This window comes from Hippocampus comes, unplaced genomic scaffold (assembly GCF_001891065.2).
Source record: "Hippocampus comes isolate QL1 unplaced genomic scaffold, H_comes_QL1_v1.1 scaffold41, whole genome shotgun sequence".
Classification (NCBI taxonomy): domain Eukaryota; kingdom Metazoa; phylum Chordata; class Actinopteri; order Syngnathiformes; family Syngnathidae; genus Hippocampus; species Hippocampus comes.
This window is the reverse complement of record NW_017805153.1, coordinates 1374716-1393349: the sequence shown is the minus strand read 5'-3', so window position 1 is coordinate 1393349 and position 18634 is coordinate 1374716. Positions and strand designations below refer to the sequence as shown.

Here is an 18634-nt window from a genome sequence, read left to right as displayed (position 1 = left end):
GCTTTTATTGTCCATAGAGGGCAAAAATACAAAGAAAAAAATAAGAACTATATGTGTATGTATAGCACTGATGCCACTGAACATGTCGAGTGGTTGAAAGTGAAATAAATATTCAGGAATAATACTTTTACAATTTTTGTAAAATTGTATGTTGCGTGATATAAACTTATTTAGATCGACTGCAGCACATGTTAAACACATTCGTTATCTCAAGTTATTTTGGGAGAATAGACAGTCCACCCTCCCACATCAACTGGTGCAGCACATTTTGCCCACCCGCGTAGTCTGGTTCTGTGTGTGGTGTGCAATACAAAGCATGCTGTGAATCCGAGTGTCTTGAATTTCCCCTTTGAGTTCAACATTCAAAAGTGAAGGTGGAATGCAGTATGGTTTGGAATATGAAGTTATCATTCCTACAGATATTTCACTTTTTATAATTCGTACAACAGTGAAATTCACACGTCAATAACATTGTTTTGTGTGTGGACTTAATTTACCTTCAACTTGCCCTCACAGTGAGGAAATCCATCCAAAGAGGGCAGCTCACACTTCTCCTGGGCTCCATTAAGAAGATCTGATGAGAATAGAGATGGAAAGTGAGAGAAAATCAATAAGGTCAAGGGGATTGGCTACAAATCGTTTTATTTTCCAATGAGCATCACATTTCAGGCCTGGACAAAGAACAAAAACCCAGTCGTGGTACATTCTTAGTATCTGTGGAAGCTAATATGGCAGCTGGATAAACACTCATGGCTTAAAAGGAGGTTTTGATTCAAGAACATCTTTTTAATGACCTTCAGAGGTGTGAATACCACCGCTGATCTTTACATGGAGTGACAATATTGAAAGGAGCCTTCCATTGCTCCAAAAGCCTCACAACATCTTTTACACTGAATACAAACAAATAAGCCCCATGTGTTTTTGATGATGGAAATTACTGTACCAGTGATGGGCGACTCCTGAGCTCTTCTGCCTCACAGTGCAGAGGCAGTGGGTTCAAATCTGGCCCCAGCCTTCCTGTATGGCATTTGCATGTTCATTCTGTGCCCTGCTTGGGTTTTCTCCGGGTACTCTGGTTCCCTCCCACATATCAAAAACATGCTCTGAATTGTCCCAAGGTGTGATTATGACAGGCCTGAGGATTTCACGGTAACGATAGTTTCCGGTAGCGTGTCGTTTCCGTGGGATCATTTTTACGGTACCGAAAAATCGTTTCCCATAAAAATCACCGCACACTAGTTCACTGTACGTGATAGAATCTCTCCTGTGTGATCAATGCGATTTCACTGTGCTTGTATGTGTGTTTGTGGCGTGGTGAGTGTTTTTCTTCAATTCTACTTTTGTTTTGCTTGGGACGGCGGAACAGGAAACATTATGTGCGCATGCGAGTTGCTATTTTGGTCCGCATGCCGAGAAAGCACCTGGATGATGGATAGAGATGATGGCGAAAAAAAAAAAGAGATGTATTAGTTACTACATTTAAGAAATGGGAATGCCAGTCGATTTTTCTTTTGAATCATCCAAAGAAGGGCTTACAACCAAGATGACGTGTAACGTGTGCACAAAACACGAAACAGAAATACGACGGAGGCACGATTCCGAGGCAAGTACTTGAAGTTGCTCATTAGAGGTAAAGGCTAATAGCGATGAAAAATATTATGAAACAGTCTTACTTATTCTATAATTTACGAGTTGTAGACATGGTAAGTTTATGATTAAAATAAAATTCGTCACAAGGTGTAGTATTACTGATGTTAACTGTTGGTAGGCCTAACAATGACGTGTGGTAGACTTTTTGGTCAAATTGATAGAATACACAGCGCATCGTCTTGGGGTTGCAAAGAGGATGTCAAGCCATATCAATACTATAAGCCTATCGATAGTAAAAAGGTCATTTTTTAAAAGATTCATCACATGATTGTAATCATTCAATTCCTATTACATGCTTGTGTATGTTAATACACATACATACATTTTATATATATATATATATAGTGTGTGTGTGTGTGTGTGTGTGTGTGTGTGTGTGTGTGTGTGTGTGTGTGTGTGTGTGTGTGTGTAAAACTAAAAGCTGACTTCAGTGATTTTACCCCAGTTTGCTCTACAACGGTAAAATGTACATTGCCTGCCAATCACTGTTCGGTCATTTCTTTCGTTTAATATCGTCCACTAATAACTGACTTTGGATTCATAATTATTTTATGTAGAAGCCTACAGCACCCACAAGCACAGAACAAGATGATGCTCCATCATTCAGCGAGTGAACCAAGGAATGTTAAATTTTCTCCTCGCTTTAATCAAGCAGAAGGGGCCACTGCTGTGAAGCAGCTAAATATAGCTCCCTTCAGGTTCAAATATGGAGGAGGTGGTGGTGTCATTGTTTAAATCAGGGGTGTCAAACTCATTTCACATGGTGGGCCACATACGGCCTCGGTAGATGTCAAGTGGGCCGGACCATTAAAATGATACAATACTTTGCTATAAATAACCAAAACAATATGTCTTTCCTTTGTTTTGGTATAAAGAAGCACAAGAACATTCGGAAAATATTGAAATTTAATGAACATATCTTTTACAAAACATTTCATGAAGCACCTTACATTTCCTTCGACAAATGTGCAATTTACTTTTATCATTCACATATATGCATTGCAACTGATCCCACTGATTGTACAAACTTTAACAAGTAATTGGTATTGAAAAATAGAGTAATGCACTTTAAGATTAAACAAGATTCATGAAGAAAGCAAGTTTTAAAGCATTTACACGTGCATATAAAATCTAAATGTAATCCCTGCCTACACCTTACAAACTAAGGAGAGTGCTATTAAATGTGTAAATGTGAGAGTGCTATTGATAACGTCTGCTGTCATGGGTCTGTCTCAGTGACAGACTGAGGCTGCTGTTGTCTTCTTCTCTGATCAAAACAGTGTCCCCTTGCGGATACTCAATGAATTGCACCTGATTAAAAATATTAAATCTGTGTCTTTAATGCATTTTTTTCACTTTTACATTATCCTGTGGGCCTGATTGAACCTACTTGCGGGCCGGTTCCGGCCCGCGGGCCGTATGTTTGACACCGATGCTTTACATAATCATCTCGCGGGCCGGATTAAACTCCTTTGCGGGCCGGATCCGGCCCGCGGGCCGTATGTTTGACACCCCTGGTTTAAATACTCCTTCACCTCTCCAGAGTGGATGGCTGATTGCTTATAATGCCCACCAACAATGAGCTTGCTAACATTAAACAGGGTGTCATGAAAGCAGATGGGTGCAACAACAAATCAAGGTTGGAGCTAAAGTAGAGAATTATACAAATGATAAAAGCAACCAAAACAAAGATAGCACTCAAAAGTGAAAAGAGAGGATGGATGACTTAATGGGTTCTGCGGAAGTCCAGAAAAAAAATACAAAAGGCTGAAAACAGATGAGATCATTCAAGTATATGAGGTAATCTAATATTTGACAAACTCAAAATCGTATTGAGGACATCTGGTTTATATTAAATGTGGTTTGCTTTTTATTCTCCTGTATTCCTTGGATACTAAGCAGCTGCTGTACAGAAGTGAAACCTTCCCCTCAAATAACCTAAAGTGTCTGCACTACGAGCTTAACAGCAGTCTTTTAGAAAGATGCTTCTTCAACCGTCATCGTGGTTTAATCCAATCAGGGCGCCCCAACCTCATATAAAATCTGTGAAAAATGCTCACTTGAGACGTTTCCCTGATACTCTCACAGTGCTAATTTTAAATGTGCATTGCAACAACAGCCAGTGTAACCTTTGGTTTTGATCCTGAAGAAGTTCAGCAGTTAAACGCAAATCTGGCTGCTTGACTGAAGACATTACAGCAACAGTCATAAACTGCAAATGTTGAGGCACTTAGGGGTGGGAGCGGAAGGAAATGAGGGCTGGGGAGCTCTGTTGCTGATCCTATCTAACTAGAATCATGAAGAGGCAATAGAATCTTATAGCACTAGAGACACTTGCTGCTACTTGAGGCAAGCTGTCCACCAAAAGGCATATTAAACACTGGTGTTTATGAAAACAGAGGTGCTTCCCGGAATAGGGGGAAAAAAAAAACTCAGTAAGGTCCTGGAGCAAAATAAGCCATGGTTTCCTTTTTTCTCTCTTTGCCATTGTTAGAACGTGTCCAAAATCCATCTGGATTTTTTCTGCGAGAGCAATTTGATAATCAGATGAAGAGATCCACAAGGTGGATTAAGGATTTTAAAACAAGAGTAGTTCAGGGACAAAAGAAATCTTGCTACGGTCCACCCATTGCTCAGCTCTGACTCATGTTTCACTCATTTTCCACTTTTACAGCACGCTGCAGAGATGTGACCAAAGTCGGGTTTGTGTCATGCGACTGAGGAACTGATTGTGGTGGGAATTTAAATTGGGGCGAGGAAGGTCAATGATGGACCCATTTTACATTGCATTAATCTCACTGAGAAATGTTTCACTTCCTCTTGAGGGCCTGTTCTGAGGAAACATGTATTTCCTGTAAATGGTGCAAGAGAAATGCAGTTTGAGGTGAACATTCTGTGTCTTTTTAAAATTACCTTCCAAGGGTAGCCAAGCTTGGACTAAGAAATGCGACGTTATGAGCAGATGAGATGACGAAAAATTGAGTTTGATTTGATGTCATTGAGAACGTTGTTTAATTTAATAACCCATGTGCTGCAGTCGATCTAAATAAGTTTATATAACGCAACATACAATTTTACAAAAATTGTAAAAGTATTATTCCTGAATATTTATTTCACTTTCAACCACTCGACATGTTCAGTGGCATCAGTGCTATACATACACATATAGTTCTTATATTTTTTCTTTGTATTTTTGCCCTCTATGGACAATAAAAGCGGTATTGTGCTATGACCAAAACATAAATATAAATCTATATAAATAAAACATGAATTGGAATATTTCATATCACACACTTTTTATGCTGTGTCTTTGATTTAAAGATGACAATATGCAAAAATCTACAAAAATTGTAGAAATTGTAACGTATGGGGTAACCCATGTGTTACAAACATCGTAGAAATTGCAGCACAAGGGTTACATGTGGTTTGTGCAATCAAGTCATTTGACATTGACATGCTGAGAGGAACATGCTTCTGGTGCTAAATCTGTCAAATATGAGCTGTCGTATCATTGTTTTAACCATTGAAATAGTCTAAATCTGTTCCAAAACTAAGTTTATCGTTCAAAATGTTAACGAGATGAGAGTTCTGTTATGGTTGTAGTTTATGGAAGAGAGCCTTTTGCCCTCCTTATTTTATATTTTGCTTCAAACGCTGTTGTTGGTTTAAGAGAGTGGATCTTTTATGCATGCAATGAAAAATGGATGATCAAAAATGAAGGATGTATTTTGCTCTTATTTCAATATTAAAATAGCATTTTTATCATACATCTGGTTAGGAAGTACATGGTCCTACACTATGTGGCCCTCCCAGTAGCACGGATGAAAAATTGTGACCCCTCCAGCATGTAGAAACTATAACAGTACTCTTCACAGTCTCAGTCATATCCTCTGTGCGACTAATTTGTACCTTGTTCAGTAGTGGGCTCAGACTAAACATTTAAATAAATTATGAAGTCACAGAACTGTGTACATACGAACTAAAATAATCTGAAACTCTACTATTAATTTTCGAGTATGCAGGCGACTGATGGGCTTTATGGGAATGGGTTTGGGATGGTGCTGACAGAAAGCATTTCTCAGCCATTTATTGGCACTGAGTGGTGTTGGGGTTTTTTTTGTACGTGTAGTTATTGTTATTGATCAGGACACTGGGAAAGTCAACAGGCTTTTCAGGACATAATGAAGACCACAAGCTATTATATAAGTCTAAGAAGGCCCTGTGAGAGCATTTTCCTGGCAGATCAAATTCTAAATAGTCCACTTGTGCTCCTAACGCTGTAGTTCAACAGCTGAAGCTTCTTCTGGGAATAGAAACAATCAGCACCCGCAGAAATAGCAACTTTATTGGTGTAGGACAGAGCTGTAAAAAATACAGCCTGCAAGCCAAAATCGGGTCAGTCAGAATCTAAATACAGTCCATCAGGATGATTTTGAAAAATGACAAAATACTGCAACAAACCTGCAGTTAGGGATGAAATTGATCAGAATTTATCGATTACCTACTGATCCAATTCTTTATCAGTTCTCTTATCGACTTTTCATTGGGTGATTGGAATGAATGATAAAAATGCGTTAGTTTGCGTTCCCACTTCACTATCTTCAATACAGCATATCCAGTGTGCACCCGTGATCTGTAATCCATCCTCGGTTAGGAAAGTAGGATTTTTACTTTTAAAGTACGTCAAGAAACCAAAGGCACTATAAAGTGTATTCAGCAGATTGAGATTTTTTTTTTAATCAAAAAAATTCAGCAGGGTTGTCAACAACATTCCTGGTGTGCAGTGTGTCAAATTTACAAGACATTTATTTTCCCTTTTCAGGGACTCTGTTGTAGTATTTGCATACCTTATAAGAATTGACAGAGCCACTTTAAACAAAGAGCTGGAGAACAGGTTCTAACTTTCATCATTCCTACCAGGACATCAGCTCGCTTTTATTCCATCAATTAGAGAGGGTTTTGTTTTTTTGTTTTTTTACTGGATAAGTTTAACCAATATGACACTTTGTGCCACGAACAATTTGGAATATTTACAATGCTTCTTTTGCATTCAACTTGAGCCTAAACTAATTCAGACATAAAACAAATATTGTTCTGTAAAAAAATAACACATTTGACCTGATTTTACCCTTCGCACAATTATAAACACCTTCATTTATTTATTTAGAAACTACTACCTCACGAGAGGTTTGGGAGCCTCCCCAGAGGCACTTCTGAGAGATGTGAGCTGTAAAGCAGCCTCGACAGCAGCGAGCGCATCCTCAGCCCACCGCGACAGCCAGTTCTCAACACTTGGAATTTATTTTCTCCTCCTCGCTCTTCAGGCGTGAACCCCAATGATGGCTGAGAACAAGGCACTTTAAGCGTCCGTAATAAGATACAAAGACATTCTGCAAAACTTGGCACAAAGCATCACCAGGCACGAGGCAGCTGGCACAAATTGTGTGCCAGATGTCAGTCATGCATGAGAATTTAACCCACGAATTAGTATTTTGTGCGGCCATTAGACCCATTTCATCGGAACACGAAGCTTTTTTTGTCCATGTTAGGTCTAGATTGCGGCTACGAATGGGGGGAAAAGAAGTTGCGTGCAATAGCTGGAGCTTGGTAGAGCTTAGTGGATCTATTCTCTTGAGCTGTTTTTCTTTACTTTTCAAACGACACACATCACTCTTGTCTTTTTGTAAAACAAGTTTTGAGACGGTGACAGCTCTGACAAAGGCGGGAGTGACAGTCGAAGCTATTGTTCCTCTTCACTGGAAAAAAAAACATTTACAAAAAGAAACTGAAAAACATACAATGAAACAATTCAGAAAATCCTGATGCCAGAATGTCCCTCACCTCAGTGTCTCCATCAATGGCATTGCTTCTTTGCGCTTAATTACTTTGTAAGCATATTTTTTAAATACAGAGTAAAACGAAACACCTAATTAGACACCTTCGGTCGTACAATAATTTTAAAAAAATCTATGCATTAAAAGTGGGGAATATCGTTGCTGCCACCAAGCTTATTGCACACAAAATGGAAAGCAAGAAAAGGTCCTGGACAATTTTTGAAAGCATAAATTTAGATAGTCTACACCCTCTGATGTTCACTCAAATGTGAATATGTTCTGATATCTTTGGTACTCCATGAAAGCAAACAAATTATCTTTGTGTTTTAAGCAAAAGAAGTCATGAATAAAGACCGGACCAATCAAACCTGCATGCAATAATTCCCGAATTTGAAAGAGTGTTGGGGTCCAATTTGAAAAAAAACAAAACCATAAATTGCAACACCCATTTTGGACCACAAATGTACACCACTCTGCATTTACATCACTCCATAAATCTGTTGGCCACAAAAAGGCGACACATTCCGCTTAGGAAGAAACTGATGGGATTAAGAAAGATGAAATCGCTGATGCAAAGTGGAAACACCATAAACGGCGTCCGGCTATGAATAAGGTAAGCTAGTGTGAGCCTCAGCAGTTACATTAACAGTCATTTTACCACAAATTATGAATGTGTTCTTTAAAAACTAACTGAAAATCAATGTACTAGATGAAAGGATCTTATTTCAATTATTTTCCACAATGTTGGCCGGTAATATGCCAGGTGTGCATTCTACAAAGTGGGAATAGCGAAATAAACCTTGCTCACAATCTAGTGTGAGACATACCTGCCACATTGACTTTTTCTGGATTGTTGGAGTTTGGTGTGGAGGTGCTGGAGCCATTGGTCAGATTACTTCCTGTGCCATTGTAGATGTTCTCAACTTTCGACTCGAGCTTGGTCAGCCTGAGCATGATGTTATCTAGCAGCACTGCGAGGGTCTTCTTTAAGTCTGGAAGAAACGGGCATCAGTGCAGTCAACACTGGCATCTTTAATCACTCAAAGAATAAATAGATACTAATAAATGTTCACGGGATGATGAATTGAATGTTCATCTTTATTTTGACTTTGGCTTCGCTTGATTAAAAAAAAAAAAAAAAAAACTGAATCAAACAAAAATGATTAATTTCTCAAACGGCACAGTGTTCATGCACATTCCTGGGTTCATTAACAGTCGCAAAGATTTTTGCCAGCCGTTTTAAGATAAGATAAGATAAGATAAGAAAACCTTTATTTGTCTCACAGTGGAGAAATTCCCAATTTACAGCAGCAAAACTATGAAAGAGAGAAAGTAGAAGACAACAAGTAAATAAATTAATGTTATTTTAATTTTAACTTGTTTTAATTAAATTTTTTTTAATTAAAATTTTAACTGTCGCAAACAGTTTTGCTTGGTCACAATGAAATGTTGATGTTCAAAAAATTTTCCAAATTTCCTGGAGACCAGAAAAGCTGTTTACAAATGTGATCTGATGTTTCGTCATCGTGATTTACCGCCAGGGTGCAGAGCGCGCTCCACTTACATTAATTTTGGAAAATAGCTGTTTACTTTCTTTGTACTGCCTGCACTGGGCTCCATTTTTGGAGCAATGTGGATAACAAAAGGCACATTTGAACAACGTTCTGAGTTTCTGAACACTTTCAGTGAAGCACTGTGCTCGAAGTGCATTTCCGAATGCACCCACGGTGAGGGAATGGAAATTTGGGGGGGCGACGAGATCCAGGTTGTGATGAGCTCCAGGGCGTGTTCACTCCGAGCGGGCACTGCTTCCCACCGACACTTCAGAAACTCAAGAGTGTAGTTCAAATGTGCCATTTGGTTATTCAGAGTGCACCAAAAATACAGTGCCGATGAGTGCCTGCTGTGCGTTCCTGTACCTTAGTGTGTCAGGCAGTCAAGCTGGAAACAGTTGAAGCACAAGCTGCTGGTTGGTTTAGAACGTGGGATGACGTTATGGTCACAAATGAAAACCCGCGATAAAGTGAAGCCGCAATAACTGAACCGTGAAGTCGTGGCGGAACACTGTATTGGCTGAAAAAGGATTTGCAGATTATTGTACTTTACTCTTATTTACGCTTTGCACAATGTCCAATGTATTTCATTGAAATTGGAGTTTGTAATACACTAGTTGCTGCTGAAGCTAGTCAAATTTCTGTGCTTTTCCTCTGTCTGCCTTGACAGTAAATGTTCATGCAAATGATGCTCTATACAACAAAAGACAAGCTCATGTTTCACAATAATGGCGTGCACAAAGGCTTTGTATCCTCAGTGTATACACCTGTTCTGTGACCCATGCTTCCATTTGTCTTTGCGCACACTGTTGAGAGGTGAGCCGATGACCAATAGAAACCTAAGGACACATTTGTGCCTGGCCTAATAATTGTTTTTCTTGCGCTTAACAGTGGCAAAATGCCTGCTCGAGCCATGAACGAGTTCCCTTTGGCTTGAACAGTACTGTGACAAACGGACATAGAGGGCCGCGGAAAAGTATTTGCCCCCTTCCTGATTTCTGTGTTCTTTGCATATTGATCACATACGCAAAGGTTTCACTTCATTAAACCAATTTTAATAACACACAGAGTCAACCCAATTAAATACCAAATGTAGTTTCTAAATGATAATTTCATTGAGCAAGGGGTGAAAAATTCACACCTGCCTGTCTTTATGTGAAAAAGTAATTGCCCTCTGAAACTACTAACAGCTTGTGACACCCTTGGCGGCAATAACGGAAATCAGACAGCAGGGAAGGTAATCGGGCAGCCCTCACCCCCTGCTCCCCAGGAAATATATGTCCAGTCCGTTATTCAACAGGCCAACAACATTTTAGACCACAGGTGTCAAACTAAAGGCCCGGGGGCCAGATCTGGCCCGCCAAATCATTTTATGTGGCCCGCGAAAGCAAATCAAACATGTCAAGTTCTACCTTGATTGCTAAAATCTGGACCAAAATTTCAATTTCTCATATGTAATCAATAAGAGAGATTCGCATTCTCTTGTCACCAAACCCGTCATTACAGTAACTTAAACAATCGTTGAATCAACCATTATTCTTGACTTTTTTAAATGCTTTCACAGTCATAACGGCCCTCCAAGGAAAATGGTCACTTCAACGTGGCCCTTGGCAAAAATGAGTTTGACACCCCTGTTTTAGACAATCCTTCCCATGTGCTCCACTCCCAATTCGAGTGCCTAAACTCAGGAAGGAGGTATAGGACTCATATCTGCAAATTAAACCGATATAAAAACTTATTCATACCGAAGGCTATCAGCTTAATTAACAAACAATTAGAGGGAGGCAGACAAACAAGGAAGGGGACATAAGGGTAGTGCGGGGTGTGCATATGTCTGTAATGTATTGTCCAAGGTGTGCAGAGAATATATTGTCCTGCATTGTATGTACTGTCCAATGTATGGGTGTGTAGTGTATGTGATATGTATTGCTCAATGCATGTAGCAGCACGGAGGGCCTGTCCTCCGAGACAAGTTTCTCCTCTGGGAGACCAAATAAAAGACAAATTCAAATTCAATTCAAGCATTTGAGATAATTAGTGATGAGTTGATCACATTGCTGTGGAGGAATTTTGGCCTACTCTTCTTTGCATAATTGCTTCAACTCGGCCATATTGAAGGGTGTTCGAGGATTTAAGGTTACGCCACAGCATCTCAATTATATTTAAAACCAGACTTTCACCTGGCCACTCCAAAACCGTTGTTTTTTTTCTTTTTTTTTGAGGCATTCATAGATGGACTTACTGGTGTGTTTCAGATCGTTGTCCTGCTGCATGATCCAAGAGCACTTGAGTTTGAGGGTGTAAACTGATGTTCGGACATTCTCCTTCCGGATTTATATTTCCTATACTTCCTCTGTGTGACATTAAAACTGGTTTGACAAACTGAAACCTTTGAGTGTGATATTTATGCAAAGAATACAGAAACCGATAAGGGGGCAAATTCTTTTTCACTGCACTGGAAGTTCTAGACATTCATTGTTTTATCCGTATAACTACCGTACCCGATAGTGAACCATACAACAGAACAAAGACAAGATGACCTTTCTAAGCACAACAAGGATTAGAGCAATAAAGGCTTACAACATGCACAGCCGCCATTTTGCCCTTTAGCAAAATCTCCTTCAATTATGATGTCAATTCTTTAGACTACAAGTGCCAAAGCATCCAGGGCACAAGAGGCGAACAACTGCTGCTGAGCAGCACAGAAAAAAAAAAGGAAAGGTCAGGTGACACGCCCGATCCCGTGCAACACCATAAGCACTCATGTCAGGGTCGACAATAAAGAAGACAGTGAACTAGACCGGGTGCTGTGAAAAAGGTGTGTACCGTACTTTTATTCCAATATATTTAATATAGTAAATTTAGATATTAATGTGGTGGTTTGGACACAGGAGTGTACATATGTGCTGCGCCTGAGCACCGAAAATGGAATGTTGGCCTCCAATTCAAGTCATTGCTCTGTCGCATTGGTCTGGCCAGCCTTAATTCAAAGTCAGCCGCCACAATGATTGCTCCAGAGGTCCAACTACAAAATAAAAGTTCAGTAAGGTACTGATCTATTGATATCCATATACAGTATTTGTTTGATTTTTTTTGTTGTAGGACTTATTTTTTGCTGCACACTGCGGTAGTTGTTTTAAAGGTCAACAGTGAAGTGAACTTGGCCAACCATCTTTTGAGTAATACTTAGAGCTAAAACTATTTCAAGCATAGTTTCCACCCAGGTTCATAGTTAGTCCCATAGCAAATGTGCTTAACGATGAAAATGCTTTAGTTCCGCCATCTCCGGCCGTTGACGTCATTTGCAGAACGCCGAGTGTCAGTCAGCCATTGTACTACATCAGGGGTGCCCATTACGTCCACCGCGATGATAAAAAGACTGGTCCCAAGTTGATCCGAAGGGTATAGACCAGGGGTGTCAAATTCCGGTCCTGGAGGGCCGCTGTCCTGCATGTTTTCCAAGTCTCCCTGTTGCAACACACCTGATTCAAATGATCAGATCATCAGCAAGCTCTGCGCAAGCCTGACATTGAACCTGTTCATTTGAATCAGGTGTGTTGCAACAGGGAGACTTGGAAAACATGCAGGACACCGGCCCTCCAGGCCCGGAGTTTGACACCCCTGGTATAGACGGAAAAAAAAAACAAAAACATTTGTGTCTCTGTGCATGTTAGTAATATATTTTTTGTATTAATGCACACTGCACCCTAATCAGTCTCACTTTCACAAAAAGTATTTAAAGAAGAAAATAAAATAAAGCAGGTCATCTTTAACCTACGGTGACGCGTGACCTGCGTCACCGGAAGTTGTTAGCGCTCATCAGTCTGCAGTTGCAGCTTGTGATCAGAGTTGTTGCGCGATATCTGTTATCGTTATCATTATTCTCATTCAGGGTTTGTTTTGTACAATTCACCGAGGGGACGGGCAAAGAATGGGAATCTGGAGGGCCGAGAGAAGCATTTTAAAATGGTACGCGTGAGCTACGGTCGTTAACAGGCTGCCTAAGTGTGTCGCATGCCTCAGCGTCAGGCTATTGCTCATCATGGCATGCGTCTGTGCGTGCGTGCGTGCGTATGCGCGCGTGCGCGGTAACGGGTTGATCGCGAGAGGTTGGTTGATCGAAAAGTAGATCTTCGGTCAAAAAACTTTGGGCACCCCTGTACTACATTGTTGATTGTCCCGTTAACTGCTCTTTGCCATTGTGATTGCGTTAGTAGGAGAAATTCCTCGGCGCTGTGTGGCGATCCACTGTTTACATTCAGGCAAACAGTTGTGGCCCAAAGAAGAGAATAGGGCATGAAAATGGACCACTCAAATGATCAGGATTCACTATCAGGCTCCTAGAGAGCTTACTGATGAGCTGATCATTTGGATCAGGTGTGTTGCAGCAGGGAGAGATGGAAAACATGCCCTCGAGGACAGGACTTTGACACCTGTGTTGTAAGGCGAATGAACTCCTCGCCAATGTTGACAAGCATTCTTTGTTACAAGCACTTAGAAATTGGCTGTTTTCTCAACCGGATTTGCAAAAAAGGTCGGTGTGCTAATCAATGAATAACTGGCTATTGTTTATAAAAACATTCGATTCAATGTAGTATATGCGTACATGGATGTAATCCTGTACAAAAACATTCAAACTATATGAGTGCATGCATAGAAACCTCTGTAATGGTTTACAACTAACAATGCTGTCGATACAAGGTGCGCAGTGGCGGACAACACAACAGAAAGACCTTAGCAATGACAATGTGGGACACCAACCCAATATGACGTGTGCTCTCAGTGCCAGCGGGAATACATGGACCATATAGGTAATCCCATCATGCGCAATTTATAGCACAACACAGCAATCGAATTGCAAACAATAACGCTAAGCTAATAACCACAGCCAATATAGCTTATCGTTCTTCCAATCCCGATGGGTCTCATCTCCACTCCAAGTCCGGCCATTCGGGCACAACATTTTCCGCATCCTGAGCATCTGGCTCGTACATGTATGGTCCAATATACATCTTTCCAGCAACCTCCTCTCTCTCCAACTCTTCAAACACATGGATCCCCTCAGATACTCTTGAAATGTCGCTTTCCGAATCGATTTCTGACTGGCTTTATACACTTTCCATAGTAATGTATTTTGTTTTAATGTATTACTTGTGACAAAAATATTTCATCTGGGATTTTCTAAAATTACTTCCCAGTTGACCTTTATGACCAAGGTTTTGCAGAAAAAAAGGTGCTTGCATTCAATGATCGACAGCTGCGTGGCAAGCAAGTACAGTACTGGAATCAATCGCTTTTGTCAGTTGACTCTAGGTGTGTTCAATGACCACTCTGACAATAGCACAACTCAAACATCCATAGAAATACTCATTTAATGCACCAAACAGCAATGAATAGTATGTGGGCACATTGCAGGGCGTTATGTGGAAACATGTTAGAATTTATTTGACACACCAAAATCAGCCGGTCCTGGAGGGCCGGTGTCCTGCATGTTTTCCAAGTCTCCCTGTTGCAACACACCTGATTCAAATGATCAGATCATCAGCAAGCTCTGCGCAAGCCTGACATTGAACCTGTTCATTTGAATCAGGTGTGTTGCAACAGGGAGACTTGGAAAACATGCAGGACACCGGCCCTCCAGGACCGGAGTTTGACACCCCTGGTATAGACGGAAAAAAAAAACAAAAACATTTGTGTCTCTGTGCATGTTAGTAATATATTTTTTGTATTAATGCACACTGCACCCTAATCAGTCTCACTTTCACAAAAAGTATTTAAAGAAGAAAATAAAATAAAGCAGGTCATCTTTAACCTACGGTGACGCGTGACCTGCGTCACCGGAAGTTGTTAGCGCTCATCAGTCTGCAGTTGCAGCTTGTGATCAGAGTTGTTGCGCGATATCTGTTATCGTTATCATTATTCTCATTCAGGGTTTGTTTTGTACAATTCACCGAGGGGACGGGCAAAGAATGGGAATCTGGAGGGCCGAGAGAAGCATTTTAAAATGGTACGCGTGAGCTACGGTCGTTAACAGGCTGCCTAAGTGTGTCGCATGCCTCAGCGTCAGGCTATTGCTCATCATGGCATGCGTCTGTGCGTGCGTGCGTGCGTATGCGCGCGTGCGCGGTAACGGGTTGATCGCGAGAGGTTGGTTGATCGAAAAGTAGATCTTCGGTCAAAAAACTTTGGGCACCCCTGTACTACATTGTTGATTGTCCCGTTAACTGCTCTTTGCCATTGTGATTGCGTTAGTAGGAGAAATTCCTCGGCGCTGTGTGGCGATCCACTGTTTACATTCAGGCAAACAGTTGTGGCCCAAAGAAGAGAATAGGGCATGAAAATGGACCACTCAAATGATCAGGATTCACTATCAGGCTCCTAGAGAGCTTACTGATGAGCTGATCATTTGGATCAGGTGTGTTGCAGCAGGGAGAGATGGAAAACATGCCCTCGAGGACAGGACTTTGACACCTGTGTTGTAAGGCGAATGAACTCCTCGCCAATGTTGACAAGCATTCTTTGTTACAAGCACTTAGAAATTGGCTGTTTTCTCAACCGGATTTGCAAAAAAGGTCGGTGTGCTAATCAATGAATAACTGGCTATTGTTTATAAAAACATTCGATTCAATGTAGTATATGCGTACATGGATGTAATCCTGTACAAAAACATTCAAACTATATGAGTGCATGCATAGAAACCTCTGTAATGGTTTACAACTAACAATGCTGTCGATACAAGGTGCGCAGTGGCGGACAACACAACAGAAAGACCTTAGCAATGACAATGTGGGACACCAACCCAATATGACGTGTGCTCTCAGTGCCAGCGGGAATACATGGACCATATAGGTAATCCCATCATGCGCAATTTATAGCACAACACAGCAATCGAATTGCAAACAATAACGCTAAGCTAATAACCACAGCCAATATAGCTTATCGTTCTTCCAATCCCGATGGGTCTCATCTCCACTCCAAGTCCGGCCATTCGGGCACAACATTTTCCGCATCCTGAGCATCTGGCTCGTACATGTATGGTCCAATATACATCTTTCCAGCAACCTCCTCTCTCTCCAACTCTTCAAACACATGGATCCCCTCAGATACTCTTGAAATGTCGCTTTCCGAATCGATTTCTGACTGGCTTTATACACTTTCCATAGTAATGTATTTTGTTTTAATGTATTACTTGTGACAAAAATATTTCATCTGGGATTTTCTAAAATTACTTCCCAGTTGACCTTTATGACCAAGGTTTTGCAGAAAAAAAGGTGCTTGCATTCAATGATCGACAGCTGCGTGGCAAGCAAGTACAGTACTGGAATCAATCGCTTTTGTCAGTTGACTCTAGGTGTGTTCAATGACCACTCTGACAATAGCACAACTCAAACATCCATAGAAATACTCATTTAATGCACCAAACAGCAATGAATAGTATGTGGGCACATTGCAGGGCGTTATGTGGAAACATGTTAGAATTTATTTGACACACCAAAATCAGAACAGCGCCGTTTTCCCATTTGGGGAATGGCAGCGTGCTAATTTACGGTTACTAGGCTAACGCCAGCACAAAAAAAAAAAAAAATGAACATGAAGTTATTGTAAATATTTTTAATATAAAAATATAGATAGTATATAATATTGCCTTTCTAATTACTCCAGTTGTCCAATATCTCAAAGCAATAAAAGCTAGTGATGGGTCCACCAACACCGATGCATCGGCGCATGCGTCGAGCTCAGAGAGTGAAACACTGTGTCGGTCCGCATACATAAATCTCGATGATCAAAATTGACAATACAAATCAAGAAATTATCGGTTATCGGTTGGAAGTTCTCATATTGCGCATCACTACATTGAACAGAATCTGTCTCGAACTGAGTTGGAACAAAGAGTAACCAACTATCAACAGCAAATTAGCAGGTAAATTAACTGTTTACAGCAAAAATAATACAACAGCCAAACACTAAGCACACATGCCCGAAAAGCGGAAATGAATCAGTATGTAACCAGATGAATCAGGCAGGCTGGGGAACCGAGAAAGTAGATTAGGAGATTAAATATTCTTAATGCCATCGTTATTTGGGTTGGTTCACACTCTTTTGAATTAAAGTATTGAGTTTTAATTTTGAGTTTTGAGGGCTGCATACTAATTTTTTTTTTTTTTCATCAATTTAGGTTTGCTAAGAGTACTGTACTGTACTGTTCAACCCATTTTGGGAATACAGCCATTATTTTTAAACTTTAAATTGCGATGCATAAGAAGTGATTTACTTTGTGCCAAGATACACATTTTAGGTGATATCAAGTTCTGGGTAAAACTATTTTTGGAAGAATCTTGGAATCGAAGTCGAAAACCCCACAAGTACAATCACGAGTTCCAAAGTTTTGTGGGAAAATATGTCAAGTAAAACGCTTGAGTTTATACCCTTATCATGGGTGACATTTTGGTTTTATGGACAGCACTCACCATAGGCAGTCACGGTGCCCACGTAAGGCCCATCCATGACACTTTGGTTCTCCTCAGCTAGTGCCTTGATGTAACGCTTGCTGAGGTCCAGGATCTGTTGCCGGAGCATCGCGCTGTTCTCATGGCTGGCTCGCTGCTGGATGGTGAAATGTAGCAGCATCATGCCCCAGATAAACCCAAAGCTGACCAGGAAAAAGCCGAGCTTTTGGGACGACAGCTTCCACAAGAAAGGTGTAGCCATGCTCACTAGACGGCGAGCGAGTGAGGTGTCTATGGTTAAAGAACAGGGCAGCTGCAACGGTCCAGGTGGAGATCAGGAGGGGCAGTAAGGCATGGCTGGCTGTCTGTGGGGCTATGATGTTTGTTGGACGCAGGTCCTCACTAATGTGATTTCCTTCTTTGCCCCATGTTGATGACAACGCAGCATCTCAGGCGCCAACCTTCTTCATTCTACAGCAGAAAAGACAGAGGAGGGGCCAGGTTAGTTGATCGTTGGGATTGTCAATCAGTAATTAGAAATTGTGCGAAAAAATGGATCCGGCTATTTCCAGAGGATTAAAAAAAGAAGCCAATCACGAATGGCGAAAATCTGCATATAATTGACACTCATAATTACCAATGCAGAAAAAAAAGAAAACAAAACACGCAAATAGGCAGGGGATTGGGTAAAAACCAAACATTAGTAAGCAGGGGATCTCCATTATCTTCTCCCCCTCCTCAATAAGATCATGATGGACATGCATGTGACAACCTGATTTGATAAGTTATACAACACATATGTCAAAGTGCCGGCCCGCGGGCCAAATCCGGCCCGCGAGAATGTTTTCAGTGGCCCCCGGGATGATACTGATTTATTATTAGAACCGGCCCGCGGACCGCAGCAAGCCGAGAGCCCGCAGATCTTTTACACGCACCAATACTACATTTCCCACAATGCAACGGTGACGCGCCAAGCAGTCGGCCGCTTTATTTAAATATTTATTAGTCTCGCAGTCGTTCCCATAACAGTGACATTAGCTTTCAGATACCCATCAAAAATGGCAAAACGGAAGGTGGACACTGAGAACCGGGGGTTTCAAACAAGGTGGGAGTCGAAGTACATGTTCATGGACGTAGCTGGAAAACCTGT

The 18634-nt window shown here is 40.9% G+C and overlaps 1 protein-coding gene across 1 annotated transcript in view; it reads right to left on the bottom strand.

Moving 5' to 3' along the window:
* mgat5 (alpha-1,6-mannosylglycoprotein 6-beta-N-acetylglucosaminyltransferase) overlaps positions 1-17818 on the bottom strand; it is a 65677-nt gene extending 47859 nt beyond the window's left edge. The window contains exons 1-3 of the mRNA XM_019868490.1: positions 17506-17818; positions 8312-8476; positions 498-574 (exon numbers count right to left, since the gene is read on the bottom strand). Coding sequence (XP_019724049.1) covers positions 498-574; positions 8312-8476; positions 17506-17746 — 483 coding nt within the window. The 5' untranslated portion in view covers positions 17747-17818. The remainder of the gene's footprint in view (positions 1-497; positions 575-8311; positions 8477-17505) is intronic.
* Positions 17819-18634: the final 816 nt, after the last annotated feature.